The sequence below is a fragment of the Micromys minutus genome, assembly GCF_963924665.1.
Source record: "Micromys minutus genome assembly, chromosome: 1".
Classification (NCBI taxonomy): domain Eukaryota; kingdom Metazoa; phylum Chordata; class Mammalia; order Rodentia; family Muridae; genus Micromys; species Micromys minutus.
Window position 1 is genome coordinate 148,261,880 of NC_137969.1, and position 27,040 is coordinate 148,288,919.

Sequence of the window (27,040 nt, forward strand, 5' to 3'; positions counted from 1 at the left end):
GGCAAAGATGAGAAACTGTCTAGAAATCTAACCTGCGGTTCTGGGCGTGCATGTTCCTTCATTTCATTGTGTGATTCTGTTCCTGGGAGATGTGAACAGATGTGTACTCATCCTGTGTAGGGACTGACAACACACCAAAGGAGACCACCAAGGTCCAACCTGGTGAACCAATAAGTTTTATTGAGGCCACTTGCAGGTACATGAGTGAAAGGTTATTTATAGGAGCAGAAGTGATCAGAAACAGCTGTAGCACCCAAAGCCCACCCCTGCACGGGTGACGGACCGCTCATGAAAGCTAGAGACTTGGGAGTACAGGCTGAGAGTGTCTCTTTCAGGCAGCTCAGATGGTCTGCATATCTCTCCAGCAGACTGGCTTTCAGGCAGTGGGTCTGGACTCTGCCTCTTGTTTATGCTCAGAGAGGGTGGGACATAGTGTATCTGGTCAGTTTCAGGGACTTTCTGATGTATTTGAGTTGTTTACTTACTGGGTTTAAGGCACTTCCCTACAGGATGGAGAATTTTTATCTTAGAAGAACTGCTACAAAGCAGTTTTTTTTTTGAGGAAAAAAACAAAACAAACAAGACAACCTCTTGGTGTTGTGGTGCACTGTAGGATGATTAAAAATAACTCACTGTAAAGGCTGAAAACGTGATGTATTTTCCTTTTCTGTTCTTCACTCTCACATTTAGGTTTTAGGAGAAGTTTCAGCACAACCTCTGCTTCCTTTCAAAAAGAGGTTAACAGGAGAAATGCTTTTGCCAAGTGAGTATTGAGAAGCCTTAGAAAACTGCCTTTCAAGATGAGCATGCCAGGATTCGGTGAAGGAAGAAAAGTGGAGTTTTGCGTCATACACCCTGCTCAGTAGAATGTTAGCACGTAAGAGAGAAGGCGTGACTGGTGTGTTGAGTTCTTCCCTCCTTTAAAAGCTTAATTAAACATGTCACAAGTGGCTAAAAGCAGCCCACTGTGTGTGTTTTCTCTTCTCAGAGGTTAGTATGACTGCTAATAGAAGCTGGGGGAATTCATGTTGTGTTTTCATTGAATAAGGCAGGTTGATTTTGAACTCCTGTTTACTGAGTTAATCAGATCTGATTTAATATGTTCAGCCATGCATGAAAGAAAGAAAGAAACATAAGGCCCGTTTGCATAAGGCATTCTCAGAATTATTAATTTAAAATACTCTGGCTTCCCCTAGTAGTGTATACTCCTCAAATCCATCACAAATTGGAGTTTGAACTTGGTCTCCATGCTCAAAGAGCCTAGAGATTAAGGACAGTAACTTTCTGCTCCCGTGCACTGGAGATATGCAAGGGCTCTTAGGCAGAGTGGAAGACAGTATTAAGAAGAGGCTGCCTGGGCAGAGAGGATTCTGGAGACAGGGCAGCAGGACCGGTGCAGAGGTCGGTGACTAGTGAGCAGGAGAATGAACCAGAGACCAAGGGAGGGAAAGTGCTGCTCTCTGGCAAGGATACAGCAGCAGGTCAGGAGCACGTGTGGACTGCAGACACAAGGAACAGGTGGCAACGTTTACCTGCTTCCTATGGAAACAAGAAATGGAACTTTATGGATAAACATCTTTATGAGTTCTTTGAGAATGTGCACACAGTATGTTTTGATCATATTCACCTTATTCCTTCTATATCCATCACATAACCCCATTCAAATTCATGTCTTCTTTTCTTAAATCCAGTGAGCCTATTTTATATTCATATAAACTCATAAGCACAGGGCCATTCTCTGGAATGGGAAGGACCTACCAGGGGCCACCAGTAAAGAAAACTTCCTCTCTTTCCCCAGAAGACATTAATGCCAGTAGTGCCTCATCTGAGGTTGGGGATGGTGGCTGGTGACCTCCTTCCCCCTCTATGCTGAGGATGTTTGAAGGCTTAATCTTAAATAGATCTAATGCAGGAAGCACAGCTGTTGTGAGTTCATGAGTTCACCTCAGTCCAGTCGATACTGTTTCAATATGGTCCTTTCTAGCCTCTGGTTCCTAGAATTTTTTTTCTGGCCCCCTTTCTACAGTGGTCTCTGAACCTCGGGTGACAGATTGTGATACAGATGTTGAGTCTGTGGCTGGATACTCCACAGATATGTTTGTGTCTGTGCCAGCTGCTCCTACCACACAAAGAAACTTCTTTGCTGTGGTCAGAGCTGAACTCCTCCACGGATGTAGGAATATGAGCTGAGAGGGCATTTGATACTATGTCCATTTAGCAGAATAATAGTAATAGGTCCACCCCTGTGGCCTAGACTTCCCAAACATGGGGGTTTGGGCTGCCTACAGATTTACAGAAGCAGAGATGTGTTTCCTCCAGTGGAATGGACCTTTAGGCCAAGCAGAAGGCAGTTGGTCACCCATAACATTCAGGCCACTATTGACTGACTGCTGCTGTGGGGTATTTTGCTACACAGATCCTTGGATAGCTAATACTGTTGGTGGCTTTTCTTCTGAGAAGCCCATGTAACCCCTTCTTGTACACGAAGGAAGTTTTTACTCAGAACCAACGTCGTTCCTCTGACTTGTAACTAAATTTTGTGATGCCTTCAGCAGTAGGATCTTACCATTAATTTCTGATGGATATCTAAGAGTAGTGGCAATAGCACACATGTATGCATTCATGCCTATACACACTCACACACACACACACACACCACACATACACACCACACACACACCATACCATATACACACACATACACACACACCACACATTACACACACACACCAAACCATATACACACACACATACACACACACATACACACACACCACACCATATACACACATACCACACATACCACACACACCACACACATACACACACATACACACACACCACACACACACACACAACACACCATATATATACACACACACCACACACCACACACACACACCACACACATACACACACACCACACCATACACACACACACCCCACACACATACACACACACACCACACCATATACACACATACACCACACACACACACACCACACACACACACACACACACACACACCACACCACACACACACACACCACACACAAACCACACACATACACACACACACCACACCATACACACACCACACACATACACACACACCACACCATACACACACACACACCATACACACACCACACAGATACATACACCATACACACACACCATACACACACACCACACACACACTACACACATAACACACACACACACACACACACACACACACCAGTGGAGGCTAGAAGGTGTCAGATCTGTTGGAATGAACTGGGTGCTAAAATCCAAATTCCTCATGACAGGACAGTGAGCACCAAGCCATCTTTCCAGACTGTTACATGACACTTACATGATGGGTTTCTGTATGCCTTTCCTGCATCCTTACTATTAATTATCCTCTGTCCCGCCTCCCTCTGTGATCTACTCTCCATTCTGCCTCCAACTCAAACACCCATTCCCATGATTCCCATCACCCCTTCTATCACCTAGAGGATGACATCACCTATTACCTGTTCATCTATTATCCCGACCTCTCTGAAAATTTCCCCCGCACCCATCAATGGTCCCTTTATAGTTTTTCAGCTCTATAGGCACTCCAAGTCAAACAAATCTAAAGTTCCAATGCTAGGGTCTCTATATAAATGGGAACAGGTGACCATCCTCTTTATGGGTTTGGGTTATCTAAATGTAATGTTTTCCAGTTCCATTGATTTGCCTTCGAATTTCACAATTTGATTTTTCTTTACAGATGAATAAAATTCCACTGTGTGGGGGCACTGTGTTCTTATCTATTCATTAGTTGATTCATCTTGGCTGTTCACATCCTTACTACTGTGAACACTGGTGAATGTGTGAGTGTGTCGTTGTAGTGGGTACATGCCCAGGAGTTTAGCTGCATCACATGATAGTTGTGTTGTACTTTTGTGAGGACCTGCCAAACTGATTTCCATGGTGGTCACAGCAGTTTGTACTCTGACCAGTACGGTGTAAGGGCTCATCTTCCCGAGATCCTACCCATCCGGAAACATGAAACTGGGGTGAAGAGCACTGGCTATCTAGAGGACTAGGCTTCAATTCCTGGCACCCACACAGCAACTTGAAGTCCAGACCCAGGGGCTCTAATGCCTGCTGTGGCCTCTGCAGGCACTGTACACTGAGACACGCAGACAGACATCCAGGCTAAACGTCCACACATGTAAAATACAGTAAACATTAAAAATGAAAATATTAAAAACAGTAATGAAACTCGCAATGGTTATTTTAAGCTTTTGTTTGGTAAATATTGTACCTACATTTGCATCTAGGAATAGTTTGCATACTTAGGGCCAATGGAGGTAAAAGAGGGCATCACATCCCCTGGAACTGGAGTCACAAACTGTTGGGAGCCACCATGTAGGTACTAGGAATTGAACCTGTATCCTCTGGAAGAGCAGCCAGTGTTCCTAACTGCTGAGCCTTGTCTTCAGCCCCTCAAAGTAGTTTTAACTTACATTTCCCTGATGGCAAAGAATGGATGGTGAATACTTTAGAAAATATTTCTTAGCCATTGCATTGTCTGAGAAATCTTTGTTCTGTTTCATTGATGACAGTTTAAAAGGAATGTCTGTTTTCTAAATGTTTAATTTTTTTGTTTTTTGTATATTCTAGACATCTATCATCTATCATCTATCTATCATCTATCTATCTATCTATCATCCATCATCTATCTATCATCTATATGTCTGTCTGTCTATCTATCTATCTATCTACCTATCTATCTATCTATCATCTATCTATTTATCTATTTATCTATCTATCATCTATTTATCTTTCATCTATTTATCATCTATCTATCTATCATCTATCATCTATCTATCAATCATCTATCTATCATCTATCTATCTATCATCTATCTATCATCTATCTATCTATCTATCATCTGTCTATCGATCATCTATCTGTCATATACCTATCATCTATCTATGTATATATATGTATATGTGTTTATGTTGTTATGTCATCTATTTCTCATCAGTGTATCTCCATGTCCATATTTATATCTATATATTTATCTCTATCTATCGAACTACCTCTAGCTCTCTCTCTGTGTCTCTCTCTGTCATCCTATGTCTGCCTCTTCACTGGATTAACAGCTCATTTTGTGATACAGAGACTTTCGTTTCTTGCATTTCCACTTTTTGATCATTGGTTACCACCAGGAAGTCCTCACCTCAGCCTCTGTCCTGATGTGCACTGTGTACTCTTCCCCCAGCACTTGGTGTTCCATTTAACTTTAAAATCCTTGATGTGTTTTGGAATCAATCTGTGTGCAGAGGCTAGAAAAAGGATCAACGCTCAATCTTTATGTGAACATCAGTTTTCTCAGCACTGTTTGTTGAGATACTTTCTTTTTTTCCAGTGTGTATTTTGGCATCCCTGTGAAAACCCAGGTGGCTGTAGGTACTGGGGCTTAAATATATCTGGGTTCCTGGTTCTCCTGCACCTGCTCAGTGTGTCTGGCTTTATACCAATGCTGTGTGTTTTCACTGTAGCTCTCTAGGATAATTTAAAGTCAGGAATGGTGATACTTCCTGCAGAGGTTTTATAGTTCATGGCTGTTTTGGATATCTAGGGTCTTTTTAAATTTCCATATGAATTTTAAGATTGATTTTTTTCAGTTTCTGCTTAGAATTGCATTGGAATTTCTATGTGGATTGTATTGGGTTGGACAGCTGTCTTCAGGATATTAATTTTGTCAATCCATGAGCACAAGAGGGCTCTCCATTGTCCCTCATCTTCAGAGTCATGAAGTTTTGAGTGTGTGTGGCTGTCACAGTTAGGTTTATTCCAGTTCGGTTGGTTTGTTGACTGTGTGCATGTGGTTGTTCCCATGATTTCCTTCTTAGATTGTCTTTAATAGGAAGGATGTTAGTTTTGATATTCTAATTTGTAACCCACTACTTTGCTTTAAGTGTTGGTCAGCTCTGGGAGTTTCCTGGTAGAGTCTCTGGGTGTCTTCATGCACCAAATCATGTCATCTGCAGAGTTATACTTGTTCATTTCAGTTATCTGTCTAGTAGCCAATTTCGATAAAAACTGGAAAGACAGGGCATGGGGGGAACATAATAAAGACTAGATATGATGAACTGAAAACCACCATACAATTAAGTGGAAAAAAATATGAAGCATTCCTACTCAAATGAGAAGACAAGGTACCCATTTTTCTCTCCTCAATATAATGTTTCAAGTCCTAGCTAGAAATACGCTTTTGTTGAAAACATAGTCATTCTATACAATGAGTCTTGCTTACAGAACACAAGAGCACAGTGTTTTTCTGATTACTGTTCTTGGGAATATTAGACTTGGGCAGTGACTATAGGAGGAAGTCTTGCAGGACTCAGCTGTGTGCCAGTTGGATGGTTCTGCGGAGCTCGCTGGTGTGCTGGTGTTTGCCTGGAGGAGTCTGTGTTGGAAAGGGGGTTGTTGATGACCGATCAATGGTGCTACTTAATTTTAATTATTTATATGGAAATAAATGATACCTTCAGAGCAAATGTAGAAAACAGAGACAGTAAAATTCCCAGTTTGTGTGAGACTGAGATCTTATGAGTGTTTGGAAAGTGTAGCCCGTTGCCGCATCTGTTTGGTGGGAATCTGGAGAATGAGGGAATGGACAGCTTTGTGTAGGAGCTGAACTCATGTTGCTTTTGTGTATCCAGTAAAAGTTTGTTTCTGTGCATTGCATTTTGCATTTGATGGGATAAATATTGTTTTTATTCCATTCACTTCCTTTCTTTCTTTTGCTCCTCTTTTCTATTTGAAATAGTTCTTCATATTGTCCAGGCTGGCCTTGAACTCTCCACCCTGACTCTAGCCCCTCTAGCTGCTTTTCTTATAGATATAAGCCACTATGCCTGACTCCTTATTTTCTGTTTCATTTTAAAAGATTTATTTGTTTATTTTATATATGCAAATACACTGTCACCCTCTTCAGACACACCAGAAGAGGGCGTCAAATCTCATTACAGATGGTTGTGAGTCACCATGGGGTTGCTGGGAATTGAACTCAGGACCTCTGGAAGAGCAGTTAGTGCTCTTAACTGCTGACCCATCTCTCCAACCTCCCTTATTTTCTGTTTTAAGGCAGGATTTCTTTGTAGATTTATGTTAATTCGGTATATTATTGGATAGTGGAGAGGTAGGCTGAGAAAAGGTAGAAAAATAGGAGAGGAACAAACAGAGAAGGAAGGGAAATCAAGATAGAGTCAGAGAAAGCAGACCTGAACCCTGGTGCCCGTAATCGGCAACAGGTAGATAGGAATATTTTAAAGATTCTGTAATTCTTTTATTTCATATAAAATGGCAGTTTGTATCTTTGCTCATTTGATGTAATGTTATGGTATCGAGGGTTTGTGGATTGAGATTGTAATAATATATAAACCTGTATGAAAAGCTATTGGGCCTTAGATTCATGTTTGTGCCAGGCGGTGGGGTAAAGAAAATGCTGGGGTAACTGCTGGGCAGGTGGCGTGAACTGCCTGGGAAGGGAACTGTATGGAGAGGGTGGCTTGTGGACCAAGGGACAGGGTCCGTGTTCAGTTCCACACTAAAGTGGCACCCAAGGAGTGAGACCTCGGGGGCCGATTAAGGAATAAGTCTTCCTTTTAATAGCTACTGCAACATTTCTCCATTCTATCCCAGATCTCACTATGTAGTTTGTTCGTGAACTCATGGTCAATTTGCCTCAGCCTCCTGAACATTGATTGGAATTACACGTGTGTACTGCCATGTTGGACTTTAAAAAGTATTTTTAGATTATAATTTCTTCATTTTTCGAAGGCATGGCTTAGAAAAGTCTCTGAGCTCTGGTGTCCTAGCTATAAATTTTAAATAATCTTTTTACTGGGCGTCTAATAGAAACAAACGAGATATTGTGTGTGATGATGTGTTTAAACTGTAGAAGACAGGAGCTGGAGGTGGCTCAGGGGTTAGAGCCTCTCAGCTTTGCTTCACAATCATGAAGCCTAGAGTTCAGATCTCACACCCACACAAGTCAGGTGTACCAGGAAACTCTATTATCCCAGCTTTAAGGTGAGTAGAGACAGGAGGATGGCTAGGACTTGATGGCTTCCAGCCATGAGTTCAGGGTGAGATGACTTCAAAAGAGTAAGTTTAAAGTTGAGAAGGCACCATGCCTCCTTCAGCAGACACATGGACTGATGGACATATGGACCCTCAGATACATAGTGAAGTGATCCTTTAAAAACTGTAGAAAATAAGACAGAAGATGAAAGAAGTAGGTCTCGCTTCTCTTTATAGTAGGAAGATCTTAGGGAGTTTAGGTAGCAATGCCACAGCCTACAGTGGGAAGGGGAGGGGTGAGAGGAGGGGAAGGGAGGGGAGAAGGAACCAGGAGTGTGAAGTAGAAGACTCCTGGTTCTCTTGGCAGGCCCTAAATAACCATCTGGATTTTCCAAGTGAGAGGGCAACAGTGCCTCTTACGAATATCAGGACACAGAGAGGTGCTGGTGTGGGCAGGGAGGGGGCTCTGGGGGCAGTGTGGGCAGGGAGGGGGCTCTGGGGGCAGTGTGGGCAGGGAGGGGGCTCTGGGGGCAGTATGGACAGGGAGGGGGCTCTGGGGTCAGTATGGGCAGGAAAGGGGCTCTGGGGGGCAGTATGGGCAGGGAGGGGGCTCTGGGGGCAGTATGGACAGGGAGGGGGCTCTGGGGTCAGTATGGGCAGGGACGGGGCTCTGGGGTCAGTATGGGCAGGGAGGGGGCTCTGGGGGCAGTATGGGTGGGGAGGGGGCTATGGGGGCAGTATGGGCAGGGAGGGGACTCTGGGGGGTCAGTATGAGTAGGGACGGGGCTCTGGGGCAGTATGGGCAGGGAGGGGGCTCTGGGGGCAGTATGGGTAGGGAGGGGGCTCTGGGGCAGTATGGGTAGGGAGGGGGCTCTGGGGCAGTATGGGTAGGGAGGGACCCTGTGGGGCAGTATGGGTAGAGACGGGGCTCTGGGGGCAGTATGGGCAGGGAGGGGGCTCTGGGGGGCAGTATGGGCAGGAAGGGGGCTCTGGGGGGCAGTATGGGCAGGGAGGAGGCTCTGGGGGCAGTATGGGCAGGGAGAGGGCTCTGGGGGGCAGTATGGGCAAGGAGGGGGCTCTGGGGCAGTATGGGTAGGAACGGGGCTCTGGGGCAGTATGGGTAGGGACGGGGCTCTGGGGCAGTATGGGTAGGGACGGGGCTCTGGGGCAGTATGGGCAGGGAGGGGGCTCTGGGGGCAGTATGGGTAGGGAGGGACCCTGTGGGGCAGTATGGGTAGCGAGGGGTTGTGGGGGGGGCAGTGCAGTCTCAGGCCTGTTTTGTTCCAGTCTGGTAGGTGGCAGGTGCTAAGAGGTACCTACAAGGTAGGAGATTCTGTGCTGTAGGACAGGAATGCTATTCAGCAGAGCCCAGAAGGGAAGGTAACTGGAGTTCATGGGAAAGACCTCTATCTATCAAAAATTATTTTCTAAAGTTGTAGGTTTTAAGCTTTGTTTTCATATAAAATATTTTAGAGTGAAATCACATTCAAAATTCCAGTTCCTTTTTTTAACTTACTGATATTAATTAAAGTTGTATGTATTTTTTCTAATTGTTTATTAAAATCCCCCCCGTGTGTGGGGGGGAGGGTGAATATATACTTTTATAAACTGTAGGGTGGTGTTAAAGGATCCAAAAGAGAAAAACTTTCGGAAATTGGAAGTATATTCCTAGTACGGCTATTTCCAATTTTAAAAATTATCTAAAAAATAAAGCAAAAATTCAAATGTTCTTTAACTGTAAGAGTGGAAATTGCCTTTTATATTTAACTAAGGAGAAATGACATTAAAATAAAAGATACTCTCTTGTGACAGTAGAAAAATAAAAAGAAAGGGCATTTGGAACAAGCCTTTCACCTATAATTTAGACTGTTCTCAGGGATAAGGAAGTAAAATGTAATAAATAAAAATTAATACTTAGCTGCTCAAACATAAGAATAAAGTTATTATAAACTTGTCTCCTTTGCAAATTAAATGAGCGTGGAGGTGGAGCAGGAACAGGTGTGGAAATTACATCATGTGACGCCAGTGCCTAAGTCCAATTCTTCCTTTCCCTCTGGACAGGACCAAGACCACATTGCGCCGCAGCTGGAGCAGTTCCACCACAGCGGGTGGTCTCGAGGGAACCGTAAAGCTCCATGAGGGGTCTCAGGTCCTGCTCACAAGCTCTAACGAAATGGCCACAGTTAGATACGTGGGTCCCACGGACTTTGCCTCTGGTATCTGGCTTGGACTGGAGCTCCGAAGTGCCAAGGGGAAAAATGATGGTGCCGTGGGTGACAAGCGCTATTTCACCTGTAAGCCAAACTACGGAGTGCTGGTTAGACCAAGTCGAGTGACCTACCACGGGATTAATGGGTCAAAGCTCATCGACGAGAGTTGTTGAATTAGCCACCTAAAGCATTGAGCTCCTCTATATGTATATGTACTAGAGGAAAAAGAGGGTCTACGACAAGGGTTTACTTAGCTATTATTATGTGAAAGCTGAAAATAGAGTAATCGTCATAAAAATCTCCAAAGCAACACAAGTATGAACTTTGAGGGTCATGGTTCTTTTGAAAATAATTTCAGAATAAGCTCTTTTAAAAAATATTAGGTCCTAAGAAAAATATGGGGACTCACAAAAAAAAAAAAAAAAAAGAAAAAAAGAAAAAAAAATGTGCTATTTAGCAATATGTTGTGGTTATTTTGCCATTTGGCTTCATTTTTGACTTGGTGTTAGGTTCTTCACAGGGTGAAAGTTTTCACCACCAGCTTCATGATGTTCACATGACCTGTTTTCTGTCCAGGTGTTCTGGAATGTTCCTTTTCATCCTCTGGTTTGTTACAAAAAGTACCTAGAGAACAGTCACTAGATAACTGGGTATCGTTTATACTTTTGGTAGGCCCATTTGCCCTGTGGGAATAGGCTCCTGTGAGCAGTTAGAACCTGGGAGTGGGGTGGGCACTGGGTGACATCTGGCTTTGCCTTGCACACATTGTCAATCAGAGATGCGATTCCTTTCACCAGACCATGGGCTAGTGGAGCTGAGCGTGAATGTGTCTTCTGACTCAGTGCATGCCTCCTCCCACAGTGTGCTCTCAGGTTTCCCTTCTGCTGCTCTGCTCGACTGCCCCACCCATAGGCACTACAAGAGACTTGCTGTTAGGCTTGTGAACTCAAGGCAGAACTTTTTTTGCACACTTATTTAACATTGTAAGTTCCTGACATGCACAGCACTTTTGAAACATGATGCACTTTTTACTTTTTGAGACTTTGCCTTCATTTCCTCCTGGGATATAAAAAATCTTTAAAGAAGTATTTCTCAGAATAGAGTAAATTAAGATGTGTTGGGGAGGGTGTGTTATCTGTGTGGATGTTCGTGGTGTCTGGGCTTGGGGTGGGGTCAGGGGTTAGGTGTAGCACTGAGCTGTGTCTGCTGCACAACTGCAGAGCTATGTCCGGTCATTCGTTGTCCTGGGCACATGTTAGACTAAGCTTCATGATAGTGAGGTAAGAATGTCACACATTTGTCTTGTGGTTATGTATTGAAGTTTCTGTCCTGTTATGTGTAAAAATTCATCCATTATTGTAAATATTTAGACTTAAAACTACCACATAAATATTGGAACAGTCTGCTTTGTGAAATTAAAAGTATCCTTCCAAATGGAATTTGCTTTGTGCTCAGACATATACTATGCTGAACTATTTTGCAATATACTATCTTAAATCTAAATCTGGTCACTTTGTTGCCTTTTTTTAAAAGTGTGATATTTCAGATAGAGTTATTTTCCTGAAATATATTTGCAAACTCAAGCTGCTTTATAATCAAGGAATATTTTTATTGATTGAAGAAAATGACTGCTGCAATTCAAAAAGTGAAGTTATTTTATTATATAGATGATTTCTTAAAAGCTATTTATACCATAATATAAAATCCATGACTGTAGTGGGCCTGGGAGTATGTAGTTCTTCCTGCTAATAATATTCAACACTGTATGTTAGCGACAACAGTGCCCACACTGAAGTTATTTTTGAGGTAAAAACCCGTTGTTCTTTTCCTGTTTAGTGGGGGAGTCTTAAATCCACAAAATGTATATGTTTATGTATGCTACATTTGCAAGTTAGGTGTTTCTTTTGTGATTTGCTTATTAAATGTCATTCAGATTCACTTCTTGAATGCTAATAAAGAGGGAAGCTATTGGAGCAGTGTTGTGTCTTTTACCCTATCTGCAGCTCTCTTCAGTGTTTCAGGGTCTGTGAGCTCTGAGCTCCCACACCCATCACAGTGGCTCAGAACTGAGCTGTCTTTATTACAGAGTCTTAAAGGTTTTTAATAGAGTACTTTTTTTTTTTTTTGAGATTCCCATACATGTATACAACGTATTTTGATCATATCTCCCAACTCTCCACTTGGAACTCATCTTAGACACCCTTACCATGCCCCTCACAATGGCCTGTATTTACTTATTTGTTTATTTATTTATTTAAAACTCACTGATTCTAACAGTGACCATATGTGTATGGGTATAGGGCCCTCTATTAGAACACAGACAACCTCCCAAGAGCTACCCTCTTGAAGATGGCCCCCACTGGCCATCAACTGCCAGTAGCTCCTCAGCTGAGGGGGGTGGTTATGGGAGCCCCTTCCTCATGTCTGCTGGCCTGATGGTGTGCGGACAGCTGTAGCTCGTGTGAGGCCATGAGTGCATTGGTTCTGACATGTCTGGAAGTTTTGTGCTTTTTACTCACCAAGAAGAATTATGATCTTAGCCACCCTTTAGCGTCAATGAGTTGCTCAAGAATGTGATTTCTACAGCTTGATAAGGTCACATGCCTTTCCTTCCTGAGGGCTATAGTTCACTGTTCACCCAGAGCAACATGGAATACTTTGAACTTTAGTTTAAAAGCCTAACCTTTGTTGTTGTTGGAAAACTGTGTTGCGTTTTAGAGTAATATGTGGGCGGGGTGATTTTAAGTGTCCAAAATGTTCTATTTCAAGTGATTCCTTTACAAGTGAAAGTGACTCGATGCCTCATGCCCATTATTCCTCCATGATCCCCCCACTTCTCAAACTCCCCACATGCCTCATACACCTCTCTCAAAGACTCGTTTCCCATTCTGACCCCGAGTGAGGCAGTAGGCTTTGATAGTGGTGGGCATTCCTCACTTCATCCTCAGACCTAGACTAGTCCTCGGCACCAGCCTGCTGCTCCACAAAAAGAGGCACAGAAAGCACTGATGGCCTAAATGCCTGGCATCAGGTGACACAGAGATCAGGTCATAGGGCAGGTTCATTTTACTAAAGACATGAGGGAAGAAGACGAAGGTTTTAATCAACTTTCTATTGATGTGATGAAACATGGTGACCATGGCAACTTATTCAGGAAAGAGTGGAGAGACATGCAGGCAGGAATGGGAAACTAAAGACTCTATCTTTGGCACTGAGCAGAAGATGAACAGAACAAATGAGCAGTAGGGTGAGATGTTAAGCTCTCACTCAAAACCCACCCCCAGTGACATACTTATGTTTAGATGGGACTTCCTAAACCTCCCTCAAACAATGCCACCAACTGGGGACAGAGTGTTCAGACGTGGGCCTATGGGGGATATTCTCTTCTGAACCACTACCCCGTCTGTGATGTGATCATAGTACTATGTCGTTCTCATGGAGAGAGTGAACTGTAGCCCATGATACTGCAAACATGTAGGGGCAGTTCTGATGCTAAGGTCCTATTCCCTAATTGGTTCTTGATCTCTCAGTAAAAAAGCCATTGGCCAGTTGCTAGGTGGAAGGGATAGGAGGGACTTTCAGTCACCGAAGGCAAGGAGAGAGATGCAAGGGAAGGAGAGACAGAGTTTGCCAGATGAAGAAAAGTTGACCAGCCATGTGAGATCTCTAAACAGAGTGGCCACACAGGCCCTTCTACAGGTGAGTGGTCAGGGATGTTTAGCAGAAACCAGATTGAACTGAGCAACTAAAGCTAGGGCAGGTGGGAGGTTCAGAGAAAAGAATATTGATAAGGGCACACTTTTCTAGGCCAGGAATAGTGGCACTGAGCAAGTGTGTCACAAGGCAAGTTGAAAACCTGTATGTATGTCTTTTATTCATGGATTCAAGTGAAGCTGGGTAAGCTCTGGTAGTTCGGCCAGTTTCTGGAGCTTAGGCGGGGTAGCGAAGCTACACACAACACCAACTCATTATGGTGCTAAGTAGTTTCATTTTAGTGTGTGAGGCTGTTTTGAATTTGTACTAATAGTATTAAATTCATTGATCAATTGCTAGAAACATGTTAGAACCATTTTAGTTGAGAAACATTACTGAGTAATTTTAACTATTGGTTACTGAGTGATTGACACAGAGACATGGAATATATAATATACCATTGCAAGTCAGTAGAGGTAGCAGGAAAGCTTAAAAATACATTAATGCCCCTTGTTCCATTATATTTACTTACTTATAACACAGTATACTTGCTAATAAAAGTTTGCTAATAAAAGCTCATATGTATATATATGTATATGTATGTATGCATGCATGCATGCATGCATATATATATATTAAGGCCCTTTGGTACATCAGTCCTCATTTACAGTGTAAGAAGGTTGAGTATACAAAAGTCATTTATTATTTCTTTTTGTATTTTTTACTGATTAACTTCCCCCTCCTCTCCTCTCAGTTTCTTCCTCTCCTCATCCCCCCCATCCACCCCTCTTCCTCTTCTAATAAAAGGGGAGGCCTCCCATGGCTTTCGGTCAGTCTTGGCATATCAAGTTGCAGTAAGGCTAGGTGCCTCTTCTGTTGAGGTTACACAGACAGCCCAGTTAGAGGAAAGGGATGCAAAGGCAGGCAGTGTAGACAGAGACAGCCCCTGCTACCGTTTCGCTGTCCCACGTGAAGACCCAGCTGCACAACTGTTACATGTGCAGAGGACCTGCGTCCGGCCCCCATGTGCTCTGGTTCGAGATTCACTTTTCATGACCCCGTGGGTCTAGGTTAGCTAATGACTACAGCAACTCGATATTAGCATCACTGTCACCAGATGGAAACTGATGCAGAGACGCACACCTAACCTGGAGAATTCTGTGGAAGAGGGGGCGAGGCAGAATTGAAGGAGGCCAAGTGTCAAGGACACCAGAAGAAAACCTGAGGGATTAATAGTCTCTCGATTGGGCTGACCAAACTTATCAGATGTGTTAAGCTGCATTGTAGTGTGGCCTGATGCCTTTACCTAGGCTTAAAGGTTTTTTTTTTTTTTCTATTAAAATTTTTATGAGTGCTTTGTACCTGAGTGAAAAATGTGCATATAGGGAGATCGAAGTAGACAGGCCTGTGTTTCTCACTAAATGTGGTTTCATTATGTTTGGTGGAAACACATCTTTCTGTTTTCCACCTTTTGTCAAGGGAGAAGCACTGAGGGTTGGGGGTTTTCCTTTCATCTTTTTCCCTGTCTGTGAGTAGAACTGTCATAATGAGAAACTAGTGGTGAGTCCCATCACCATTTTTACCGAACTTTCTCCAATAAGAAAGCATGTGGTCCTGGTGTGCTGAAGAGAGATTTTTAAGTATTGGCAGCTATTGGTTAAACATAATCTGTTCTTACCAATCTCCAGTATTATTGCAGAAATGCTCACAAATGTGCATTAAGTTTGGCTGTAAAGACCTGGGTGACCCCAGATATTAATGTCTCGGGATGGAGATGATGGCACAGTCTGGTAGGCTAACACGGGTGGGTTTGGTCCTCAGATGGGGTGAGTTTTCAGTTATTTCCTCTAGATCAATGGGATCAAATAGGAACTCTCCGAAGTCGGTCTGCCCCGTGCTGAATTTGAACCTTAGCATGTCTAAAGCTTAGTTTTGAATGTCTGATGCTGTGTGTACCTGCTCTGTGTCAGTCTGAGGGAAATTAAACCCTTATCTGTTTAGCCTCGAAGGGCTCTGCAGCTTTACCCAAGTGCATTTGTCTCAACAGAGACTGTGAGCTGATTACTATTTTTCACATAACAAATCAAATCAGACTGATGCGAAACTGATTCATGTTAAATTATATGCCTAGCTTCAAGCCATCCTTATTCCCCTATCCCCCCCAGCACCACTGCTGGGGTCCGTGTCAAAACCCAGTTGGCAGTCTCAATGACTCTGGGAGTCAGCACCCAGGAAGGGTAAGTATTGCTGTCCTCTTCTATGAGTGAAAACCATCCTTCCCCCCATGGATTCTAGAGTGAGTTTGGACAATCATTGCCCATCTCAGATTGAAGCTGAGAGACCGGGCCTTGCTTTGTGTGGGGGACAGAGCAGAAGAGAACACTGCAGAAGGTGTCATTCCGACAGACTGATCAGCGTGAGCCTCTCACAGTCCCAGGGCGCATCCCAGCGGGCTATGAGTAGTAAGTAGTAAAAAGGTCCCTGGCATGCGCTGTTCTCTTTCTGGAAGGGAATGAAGTTTAGGGAAATAATAATTGCCTGAGAGTGTGTGATCTCCCTTCTTGCACCTTGTTGTGACAAAGGAAAACCCCTTGTCACTTCAGCCTCATTTCTTTTATCGCTGTCACCAGCTGCTTCTCGCTGTGTATATGAGGAAAAGGAGTTTGTGTGCTTAATGGCTTCTTTTGAGGTCTTGGAAAGTCTACATAAATAATATCTTGAAAATAAAGTGAAATAGATTTGGTTTCTTAAAGTATGAGGCATGTTAAGCTGTAGGAAATTCACCTACAGTCTTCATCTTCCCACCTTTGTGGGATGTTGTTGGCTGTCCTTTGGAGTTTCCTGTTTCCAGCTAAGCTATGAAGGAACACCCTTGAAAACAGGTTGGTAGCACTTGTTATGCAAAGGCAATTGATTATGCATCTAAAAGGAGGAAATCTCCAGTCCTATAGTGATGGTAATGAGAAAGGAGCCTCCTCAGCAAATGTCCTGTCTTGGCTCTTGAACCCTTGTTGATGGATACTGGAACTCAGACACCTCTCTGAAAACATAGGCTATGCTACCTCTCTGAGAGTGGGCATCGAGAAATGCACACGGACTGCTGCCAGTGCACGGGGCTTCTCATCCCCGGCCCAGATCCTAGACAGAAGATTTAAAGTCTCCGTTGAGAAAGCGGGCTCTGGTTGCAGGGAATGTTGAAGATGTGAATGAAGTTATGCTGAAGGCCTGGTGGTAAATGATGAACGAACGTGTATGGACCCTTCTGGTTTGCTTCTCTGTGAAGGTTACATGTTATTTGTCTCACTGGGGTTGAGCCCTAAACTCATTATCTGGCCCTGAAGAGTAAAAGGTTGTCAAAAGACACTGATTCCTTGCCCTAGGGATTTCCTCTGCAGGAAATAGCTCCCAGGAAATCCCACTTTCTTGAGATTTGAGTTCCTAAAATAACCTCAGAAGGTCCGGACGACCTCTGTGGAATGTTTCAACGCCCTAGATGTGCCCCGGGTGCACTGATAAAAAATGTATGATTCCTCCCCTTTGAATTTCCTCATTGCCCGCTTTGAATTTCCTCATTCCCCCTGTCCTCCCCCTCCTTTGTGATTTTTGCCTTTATAAGCTCGTTACAAGTTCAGGCCGGGGTCGAACTCCTCTACCCCTGTGTGGTGTATGAGTCTCGACCCCAGCATGCTGGCCTGAGATCTCACTCTGTTTCACTTTCAATAAACTTCCTCGTGTGATTGCAGCAAGTCTGGTCTCGGTGCCTCACTGGGTGCGCGCCTCTCCTGAGATTTGAGTGAGGGTCTCCCTTCAGAGGTCTTTCAGCCCTAAATGAGTTATCAAGGTAAAGGACACACAGCTGTGTTCAGCAGATTATGGGCTGACCGTTAGGGTTTACCTGACCCAGACCACACAGTTGGGAGTTGGAAGGATCCCTTGAGACCAAACCCTTCATTTTTTTCATGGGTTCTCCCCCACCCCCAACTTCTTTGAGATGGTCTTTCTGCCTAGTTCAGGCTAGCCTTGAACTCATGATCCTCATGCCTCAGGTTTCCTGGTGCTGGGATTAAAGATTTGTATCACCGTGTTTGGAATCCTTAATTTTTAAAAGGAGAAACTCCCAGTCCCTCACCAGAGTGACCCAGGTGGGTGATTGTTGTCTAACAGGATCCCTAACCACTGGCCTGTTTGCTCGCTGTTTGTGGAGCCAGAGATGGGAGCTAAACCACCCCTCATGACATCATCATCTGAAATCTTACCAACTTGATATGCATCTCTGTTGGCCAATGGCTTCCTTATAATGTAAATATGGGGAGAGCAGCTAGTCTAGCTTCTCAGGCTGGGAGCTTCCTAAGAATTTGCGTCTTAACTGACACCATCTGAAGGGGAACGTGGTAGTAACTGGGTGTGACCAGGGAAGCCTCGATGAGGAGAGAGCATGCCGGGTGTCCAAAGGGGATTTGGGAAGGAAGTGAAAACAGGCCGAGGTTGTAGTTTCCGGAGCACAGGCTGCTAACACCATTGTCACAGGTGAAGGGGGCACACATGCTTACAAGTGTCATGCTGCAGAGAGAACAAGTTTTCTGTCCTAATTCACAGAACTTCATTAGGCCTTGCTAATTTTACATAATCACTCTGTTCCTGTCAAACTTCTTAAATGTTTCCAGCTTAGCTAGAGTTCATCTTCAAGGATGCATTCGAAATTAAATATTCCTGCTTCAGGGAGCCACGTGAGAACAGAACCTTATAATAGCCCTCCCTGTCGTTTCTCAGGCCTCCTCTTTTATTTCAGGACATCGTGTCAAGGAATTCAGGAACACAGGCTTGTGTTTGTGCCTGTGTGCAACACGGGGAACCATCCGCTGCTGTGAAATTAGTAAAGCCAGACTGTGGGTTCTTTAGGGACTCATTAAAAAAATGCGTTAGTGAAAGACAGATTGACAACACTTCACACAGCATTGGGAATCTTGTCCTGGAAAGCCTGCGTTTGGAGTAGTCTAAATTCATATTCATTTTTTTTGGGGGGCTATAAAGCTCAGGGGGACTGTTAATCCTGATGTATTACTGGGGAAAACCTGTCACAGTAGCCCAGTCATTAGAATTGCCTACAGGTGCATCTTGTGGATTTGGATGGAAAAGCCCCACATTTTCAAATAATATAATTAGCCTGCAATTACGTATTACTTTACTGCCCTAGGGTTCACCAAATTTTATGTGAAAATGACTATTTTAAGAGTTCCTTAAACTGATACAAGAGATTCCTTTCCAAGTCACTTTCTCCAACATTTGGGAGTTCAGTCTTTACAGTCTTCTTTTGAGTCCCAAAAGAGCCAATCAAGATGGTGGTCTTGTGCCTGGTCATCAGACAACCATAAAGGAAACCTTACCTCCAGTGGAAGAGCAGAGAGTTCTGTGTGGGTAGGACAGCCAACCCCACAGCATGTGGGAGCTACCAGAGTGCAAGAGGGCTGCTTACAATTTCATGGTTATGAGCTCCCGGGACAGGGTCATTATTGTCCTTTTGTACCTGGAGGTGACCCCAAATCGACTTAACTTCAGTTAGCCAGCACTCAGACACCACTTGGTGCCAGAGAGTCTACTGTTGTCCACTAAGCAGAACACAGCTGCTTACGAACAGATGCTGCAGCTCGTCTTTGACTTGTTATCTAGAGGTGTCGTATATTATTAACATGCTGGTCATTCCTCACAGCCTGCCACCTCCACAGTTGGACACTCATGACCTTTTTGATTCCTTCTTTATAGGCACAGAATATAAATAATCATACTAGCTTATGGTTTGATTAGCATGGCTCCTGCAGACCTTAATTGGGCCCGTTCACACATCCTAAGTGGAGCTCATGGTCATGGTTAATGAATGCATTAGAGATCTGCACAGATTGCCATAGTCACATGGCCGGCGGAATATGTAGGGGACACTAATTCAGACTCATGGGACCGAGGGGTTACAGCAACTTCAATGAAACAGCTGATGTCATCAGGGCTTAGTATGGAGTTGTTTATTTACCTATCCATGTACACAGGCTTGAAGGTTTGACCGTCATTCACATGAACATTGATACCAATAAAGACAGAAAAGCAACAAATCCATCAATGGTAATAAGGCACAACCTGAATCTAGTTTTTTAGAGTGGGAAGGGGGAGAATCACCCCGTTAGTAACAGAGCTCGCTCTTCAGCCACGCACACTGCCTGCTGAGGGGGTTAGTGCCTAGTGATGTTGTGGTTGGAAAATGGAGCTGTTTCTTGGTTACCAACAGCTTCTCTGGCATTAATTAGCCTTCAGGACGGTGTTTCTCAAAGCGAGGCTCTGGAATCCCTTTGGGTGATTTGTGCGCTGGAACAAGGTTTCGTGATTGTGTGCCTATTTTTTGCACACCCGAAACTTTACCGATAATGTTTTTCAGAACTGTTCCTCACAGTTGCACATCTGTCTCCCAGCTTCCGGGACATCCCAAGGGAACTGTTTTGGGAAGTTATGGGAAAGTAGTCTCTGGAGTAGAACAGAGAATCTTTAGGTGTTCAGAATCAATCTGAGGTCCAGTTAACTGCCTTATGGAAACTGAACAGTTGTCTGGAATTGGCATATTAGAACACAATGGCTCTCCTACACCCAAAGTGACAAAATGGAGAAGCTGGGGAGAAAGGCACACATACACACACACACACACACACACACACACACACACACACACACACACGGTCCCTATACTTCGTACCTAGCAAGTAACGAAAAGTATGTCCCCACAAAGAGATACTTCATCACGGCTTCCACCAGGAACAAACTGGACAGAATACAGAAGCAGAGAATGGAAAAGGAAAAGGTACAACAGATAAACTCAGTATTGCATAAGCATGTGTGTAAAATTTAATGGGGTCCAGACTCCATTTCATAGAAATAAATTTCATCTGTGAAAATCAGGTTCAGAACACCCACTGAAACACAGCATTAACCTCAACTCTCGAAGCAATTTTTAATTCCCAATGCTTTGTTGTCTCTATAAATTATGTTATGAGTATGAAATCACATCTGTGTTCCCAGCATACCAGGATCGCATGGCTAAGGGAGAGAGAGCTTGGGAGAACTGGGGAAGGACTGACAGGGTCCAGGTACTGGAGGGCCTGTTCCACCAATGGCCCAATGCATCGTGGAGGGGAGGAGCTCTGGGGGAAGGTCTGGGCCTCACTATATTAATAATCAGGTCCACAAGTCGGTATCTTCCTATGCTTCTATGGATCGATACTACTCGATTTTTAAAAAGTGATCAGATCTGAATGAATGGGAAGTATGAAAGAAAGTCGTTTCGATCTTGAGTTTTAAATCCAGTAGGAAACCTCACACTCTGTATTTTTACTTTTAGTAGGAAGATTTTTCTTAAGGCATGAGGTATGTTAACGGGTGTTTGAACCACTGGGTCGCTACTGGAGTTTCATATGCGAAGCACTTGCGATGGGCGCGTTTTGCTTAGATGAATATATACACATTTTTTCGCTATACTACGAACTAGTCACGACATAGTTTTTTACAATAGGCAATGAGTTAGAACAATTAAAAGCCTCTAACCATCACCCACAGCAATGTCAGCTTATGAGATTTCTTTTCCAAGTAAATAACGTCTCTCCCCATGCTGAGTCGTCGAAATTAATCCCTTTATTTCCGTTCCCTCGCCCCCTCGAATGGTTCATATCCACAAGGCAAGGAGACACCTACGACTCCACCTACAGACATAGAAGAAGCAGCTACTTCTGACTACACGGGAGCAGAGAGCGCACAAAGACCGGAAGGAAGCCTTAGGAGACTGTACAGCAGACCATGCACGGAAACTAGACACAACCTCTGGGCCTTGTACTAATCGCTTTTTTTAAGCTTAGCATTTTCTTCTTTTGAGAGGGTAGACGAACCCATGCTCAAAAACCTTTCTAACACATCTTGAAAAGCAAGTTTTCTTATTCTTTTTTTCTTTTTAATGTGGCACTTCAAAACAAGTTGGCACAAAAATGAAAGTGAGTGACATTTGGTCTCGGATTTGTGGTTGGAGCCATTCTGTCCGTCTCCCTCCGGGTGGGCTCCGGCTCCGCCAGGGGGAAAAGCTAGTGGGGCGCGCGGGGCTCAGGGCCCCGGCTGGGTGACCTTATTCTTGCTTTTCAGCACCGTGTCCCCCGGGGCAGCGGCGGCTTCCAAGGGGAGACCCTGTTGCTGGTAACCATAGTTGACGTTGCCGCAGGGGAAGTGGCGCAGTCTGAACAGCGGCACCTCCTTCACGGTGGCGCTCAGCGACGAGGGCTCCAGCAGCAGAGCAGCCTCGGCTCTGCGGGGCCCGGGCCCAGTCCATCCTCCCTCGGCGGCTGCCCGCGCCTGCGGCTCCGGGCCCGGCGTGGGGTGCGTCTTTTTGGGAGGCTTCTCCGTGAACCACGAGCCGTAGGTGGGGTTCCACAGGCTGGTCGGCTTGTTTCTGGAGCCCGGGCCTTTGTGCAGCTCCGGGGGAGGGTTGAGCTGAGAGAACGCCATGTTCACGTGGCCCTGGTCGGTCGCACCTCGGGCCACCGGACCCGCGCCCGCACCCGGGGGCTTCTTCACCAACAGCCCTGGTGCTGCCGGGGCTGCGGGCTGGGGGACCGCGGGCGCCTCCTCGTGCTTCGCGGACTGGGGAGACACCAGCAGAGGAGGCATCCCCTCAGGGTCTTTGGGGCGCATGGGCACTTTCTCCTCCTCTTCTACTACCGGGCCGTATTCAACGGGCAGAGCTGTGTTGATGACATCCGGGTCCTGTGGGAAGAAGAGAGAGGATGGATGAACACAGAACCATAGAGATGTTGGATCTGGAAGAGATGAGGGAGAAGGGGGCGAGGGTCTATTTCTGTCAGTGGGACACAAACTAGAGTCACCTGGAAGGAGAGAGAGAACCTTAACTGAGTCATTATTGCCTCTGTGATTGGCCCGTGGACTTGTCTGTGAGGCATTTTCTTAATGATGAGTGTGGGAGGGTCCAGTCCACTGTGGGCAGTGTCACCCATCCAGGGTGACAAGCTGAGCGAGCCACAGGAACGCAATCTTCCTCTAAGGTTTCAACTTCAGTCCCCCCTCCAGCCCGAGCTCCTGCCCTGGCCTACCGTGATGGTAGACCGTGATGGTAGACCGGGAGTGTTAAGATGAAATAAACCCTTTCCTCCCCAAGTTGCGTTTGCTCATGGTGTTCATCGTAAACAGAGAACAGCAACAGAAAAGCAAGCTAATCCATTAACTAACAGGATTAATTGGAGTACCTCTGTTCTTGAAAACCCGCTGCAGTAGGAGAGGGTGCCCGGTGCTTAGAGGTCGCTGCTGAGCACCCAGGCCTGGCCGCAGCAGGACAGGAGCCGGGAGAGCAGAAGCCCCTGGGGCAACTTACAGTTTATGATTTTTATTAGATTTTAATTTATTGTGTGTAAGTAAGTATATGTGTGCAGGCGTGTGTGTGTGTGTGTGTGTGTGCGTGTGTGTAAAGTTGAAAACAACCCTATGGAGTGGGTTCTCTGCCCTCCACTATATGGGTTCTGGGGGTCAAACATGTCATTTGGCTCTGGCAAGCAAGAACCTTAATCTGATGAGCCATCTTACTGACCCCTGCTTTTTTTAAAAAAAACATTACTTTAAAAATATTATGGTCTATTTCCAATAATATTCTTGCAACTTTAAAGGCAAAAGCTAATGTGACTTTTGTTGTAGGGAAGGTGTCAGGGATGGGGGACGCCTCGCTTGGCCTACAGAGGGTATGGTTTGCTCCCTCCCTAAGCGCCTGCAAGTTTCCTCACATTTGATGGTGACTGTGCCTTAACGTTGCTTGTGCAGCTGCAGAGGCTGGTTTGCCCATTCAGATGTGATGGGGCTTTTGTGGAGCAGAAACCATTCACAAAACCGGCTCGGGCTAGATCACTATCAGAGTCGCAGACTAAGATGAAAGCACACGCGGTTGCTATGGGTTTAAAGAAAACATTGTGGGAGAAAACTCTGGGGAAATTTAATTCAGCAACAGTGAATGCAAACGGAGGTAAAGGCACCCTCCATTACTAAGTTTTACGGAACAGCACACCGGTCTAGTATCCATCAGCAAAGGGTTAAAAAACCAACTACAAATATCTTTTAAAAAGTGATTTTATTTGTTCCCACTTCTTCCACAGTTAGTCCTTTGTGGTATCCGACTGTACAGCCACCTGCTCTGGCAAAGGTATTATATATTTTATTATATAGTTTGGAGGAAACACCCCACAGAAGGCATATGAATGTGTGTCTGTGTTTATGAGGGTATGCTATTCCTGTTACAACATAAGAAGCTAAATGTCAGTAAGCGAGGTTCGCTAGCACTCGCTCCCCCACAATAACATGGCCACTGAAGTCCAGCTAGATGAAGGCAGCTCTCCCTCACAGCTGAACACCTTGAGAGGGTTGGGACAGTGTGTGGCTAATCACACAGCCGCTCGAGTTTGGAGAAAGTGTCCCAGCTGAGGGAATTTAGAGAGACAGTGGCTCATTGACTTTTCTAAAATGTCTCAGTGGCACAGACACGGGGTGGGATTGCATGCTTCAGCAGATGAGCCCATCCCCGGGCATGTGTGGTGTGCTGGCTGTTTTTCAGGCCAGCTTGACTCAAGCTAGAGTCATCTGAGAGGAGGAAACTTCAATTGAGAAATTGCCTCCATAATATCTAGCTGTAGGCAAGCCTGTAGGGAGTTTTCTTAATTAGTGATCGATGGGGGAAGAGTCCAGCCCATTGTGGGTGGGGCTACTCCTGGTCCTGGGTTCTATAAGAAAGCAGGCTGAGCAAACCATGAAGAGCAAACCGGTAAGCAGCACCCTCCATGACCTTCAGCTCCGGCCTGCAGGTTGCCGCCCTGACTTCCTTCAGTGATACCGTGTGATATGGAAGTGTCAGCCTAAGAAACCTATTCTCCCCAGTTTGCTTTTGGTCATCGGTCATGGTTTCAATGAAAAGACGTGAAGTCAGGAAAGGGCCACGTTAGGGAGATGCCAAGGGGTTGGAGGGGGTAACGCGTAGGTAGGGAGAGAACATTAGTGGAAGTGAAATCTGGGGACAAAGAGGACTAGCTGAAGTGGGGTGTAGGCTACAGGAAGAAGACGCTAACTAAATTTTGTATCCTGACAGAATCAGAGCCAGGAGGGAGGGAAAGATGGCACCCAGTAAAGAGAAAAGTGGCGACATGAAGTCCCGAGAGGCTGCTGGTGAGATCTCGATAGGAAGATGACTGGGGAAGGGCTGCGGCGAACGTAGCAGATGCTCGTGAGTCTGTGCGGGACGCGGGAGGAAAGCAAAGCATTCTCCCCCGACTACCTCTGTTACCCTGTCCGGATGAGGAGGGGGAGGTACAGTCGGCTGAAGATGAACAGTCACGAGTTAGTCCAGACGGGAGGAAGCAGAAGAGGGCTCTAAGAGAACCCAGGGTTGCTAGGGAGCCTCCTGACTTGTGCAGCCTTTCTAAGCCTAGCCCCTCCTCTATAAAATAAGATGAAAGGAACCCTCCCGAGCACAAAACAAAATAACATGGAAACCTAGGGCTGGGGATGGCTCAGAGGTTAAGAATACTTGTTGTTTTAGAGGAGTCAGGTTCAGTTCCCAGGACCCACTTGGTGGCTCACGAACATCTGTGAGTGTCGCCCTCTTCTGGTCTCCAGGGGCATTGCAAGTGTGTAGTGCAGAAACAGAGTAAGGCAAAATATTCCCACACATACGATCAAAACAAATCTTTGAAAAAAAAATAACACGGGAAAGCAACTTGTATAGTATAATCCCACACAAGTGCTACAAAAAATGGTTCGAACATTTCTCCAGAGTGGCTTAGCTGTTATACAATCGCCATCTATTGAACATCATTTGGTTCTCCAGGTTGTAAGTCCTGAGAGCTTTCCTTCTCCTTTTTATCCCATTTAATCTACAAAACTCTAGCTGCCTAGCTGTCCTTGATACTGCAGTAATATGGCTACCTAAGTAATAAACAAACACCAAGAGACATGCTAACACGGAAGGGGGAAGTGCCACAGGACCCACTCCTAGACCAAGAACTACAGGCAACTGATGTTAGCAGAGTGGGGAGAGCTCTACCCGGGCGGAATCCTCTGATTGGTCAATAGATGTGGTTAGCGCTGCAATCATATGAACTCACAAGGAACACAATGTGGGTTCCCGTCTGTATTTAGATACATATGCAATAATAGTGACAAAAAACAAGAGGCCATGGATTTGAGAGGAACAGGGTTGGAGGTTGGAGATGGCAGGGGCTGGAGTAAGGAAAGGGAAATGAGGTAATTATGTTTCGATTGTTAAGATGAGCACACAGGACACTAGCTGTCTAGGAGGGACTGAGCTATGCTTGTGAACTGAGTAGATTCTGTCTGGCACTGTGACATGACAGTGCAAGTTCCCAGGGTTTATGGTTGGACAGTGGCAAAGAGGGATGCCAAACCTGTCACCTCGGAGATCAGGGACACGGAGTCTCACAGGCAGCATTATTCTCTGGGGCTTTAAACACTTCTCCTGTGTAGAGGCTGGAAAGAAAACATTTATACCTGGGTGCAGTATTCGATCCTCTCCAAAATGATGGCAAAGTTGGGTCTGTCTTCAGGCTGATGCTGCCAACATTGAGTCATTATCCGGTATCTGAAAAAAAAAAAAAAAAAAAAAGAGTATGTTAATGAAAGTCAGGGGCTGTCTTTCCAGACTGGGAAGACAAATAGGTCCACATGATTTATATATGCTGCCCCCTGCTGGTGGGACAGGGAATTACCCCAAATGTAATTTCAAGATACCATGGTAGTTGACATCAAAGTTCACTTCTCTAAAGCCATGTTTAGGATGAAGTAATTTACTCCTCATCTTGTCTTCTGGAAAGGAGGTGAGGGGACACCACAGGGGACAGAAAACATATGCATGTGAGCGTGCACACACAAGCCCAGGGGTGGGGAGATATGCTTAAGAGTGCAGGGCCAACTTCGTGGGTCTGAGACACACATTCTTAGAAGCAATTGAGACGTGTAGGGGTGGTGAGTTTGCAGCTTCCCA

General features: G+C 45.0%; 2 protein-coding genes across 6 annotated transcripts in view; one reads left to right on the forward strand and one right to left on the reverse strand.

Moving 5' to 3' along the window:
• The window catches only part of CLIP4 (CAP-Gly domain containing linker protein family member 4), a gene marked incomplete at its 3' end in the record, with an annotated part of 75,705 nt that extends 63,451 nt beyond the window's left edge, over positions 1-12,254 (forward strand). For 4 of the 5 annotated variants that reach the window (XM_080924311.1, XM_080924314.1, XM_080924313.1 and 1 more), the window contains 2 exons: positions 691-763; positions 10,133-12,254. In XM_080924311.1, the coding sequence (XP_080780437.1) occupies positions 691-763; positions 10,133-10,454 (395 nt within the window). Of the gene's footprint in view, positions 1-690; positions 768-10,132 lie in introns of those variants that run through there. The other variant, XM_080924315.1, reaches the window with a different exon arrangement.
• A 9,844-nt stretch (positions 12,255-22,098) lies between these two features.
• Positions 22,099-27,040, reverse strand: part of ALK (ALK receptor tyrosine kinase) — a gene marked incomplete at both ends in the record, with an annotated part of 704,256 nt that continues 699,314 nt past the window's right edge. Inside the window, 2 exons of the mRNA XM_080929282.1 lie at positions 22,099-22,755; positions 26,548-26,638. Of these exons, the coding sequence (XP_080785408.1) occupies positions 22,099-22,755; positions 26,548-26,638 (748 nt within the window). The remainder of the gene's footprint in view (positions 22,756-26,547; positions 26,639-27,040) is intronic.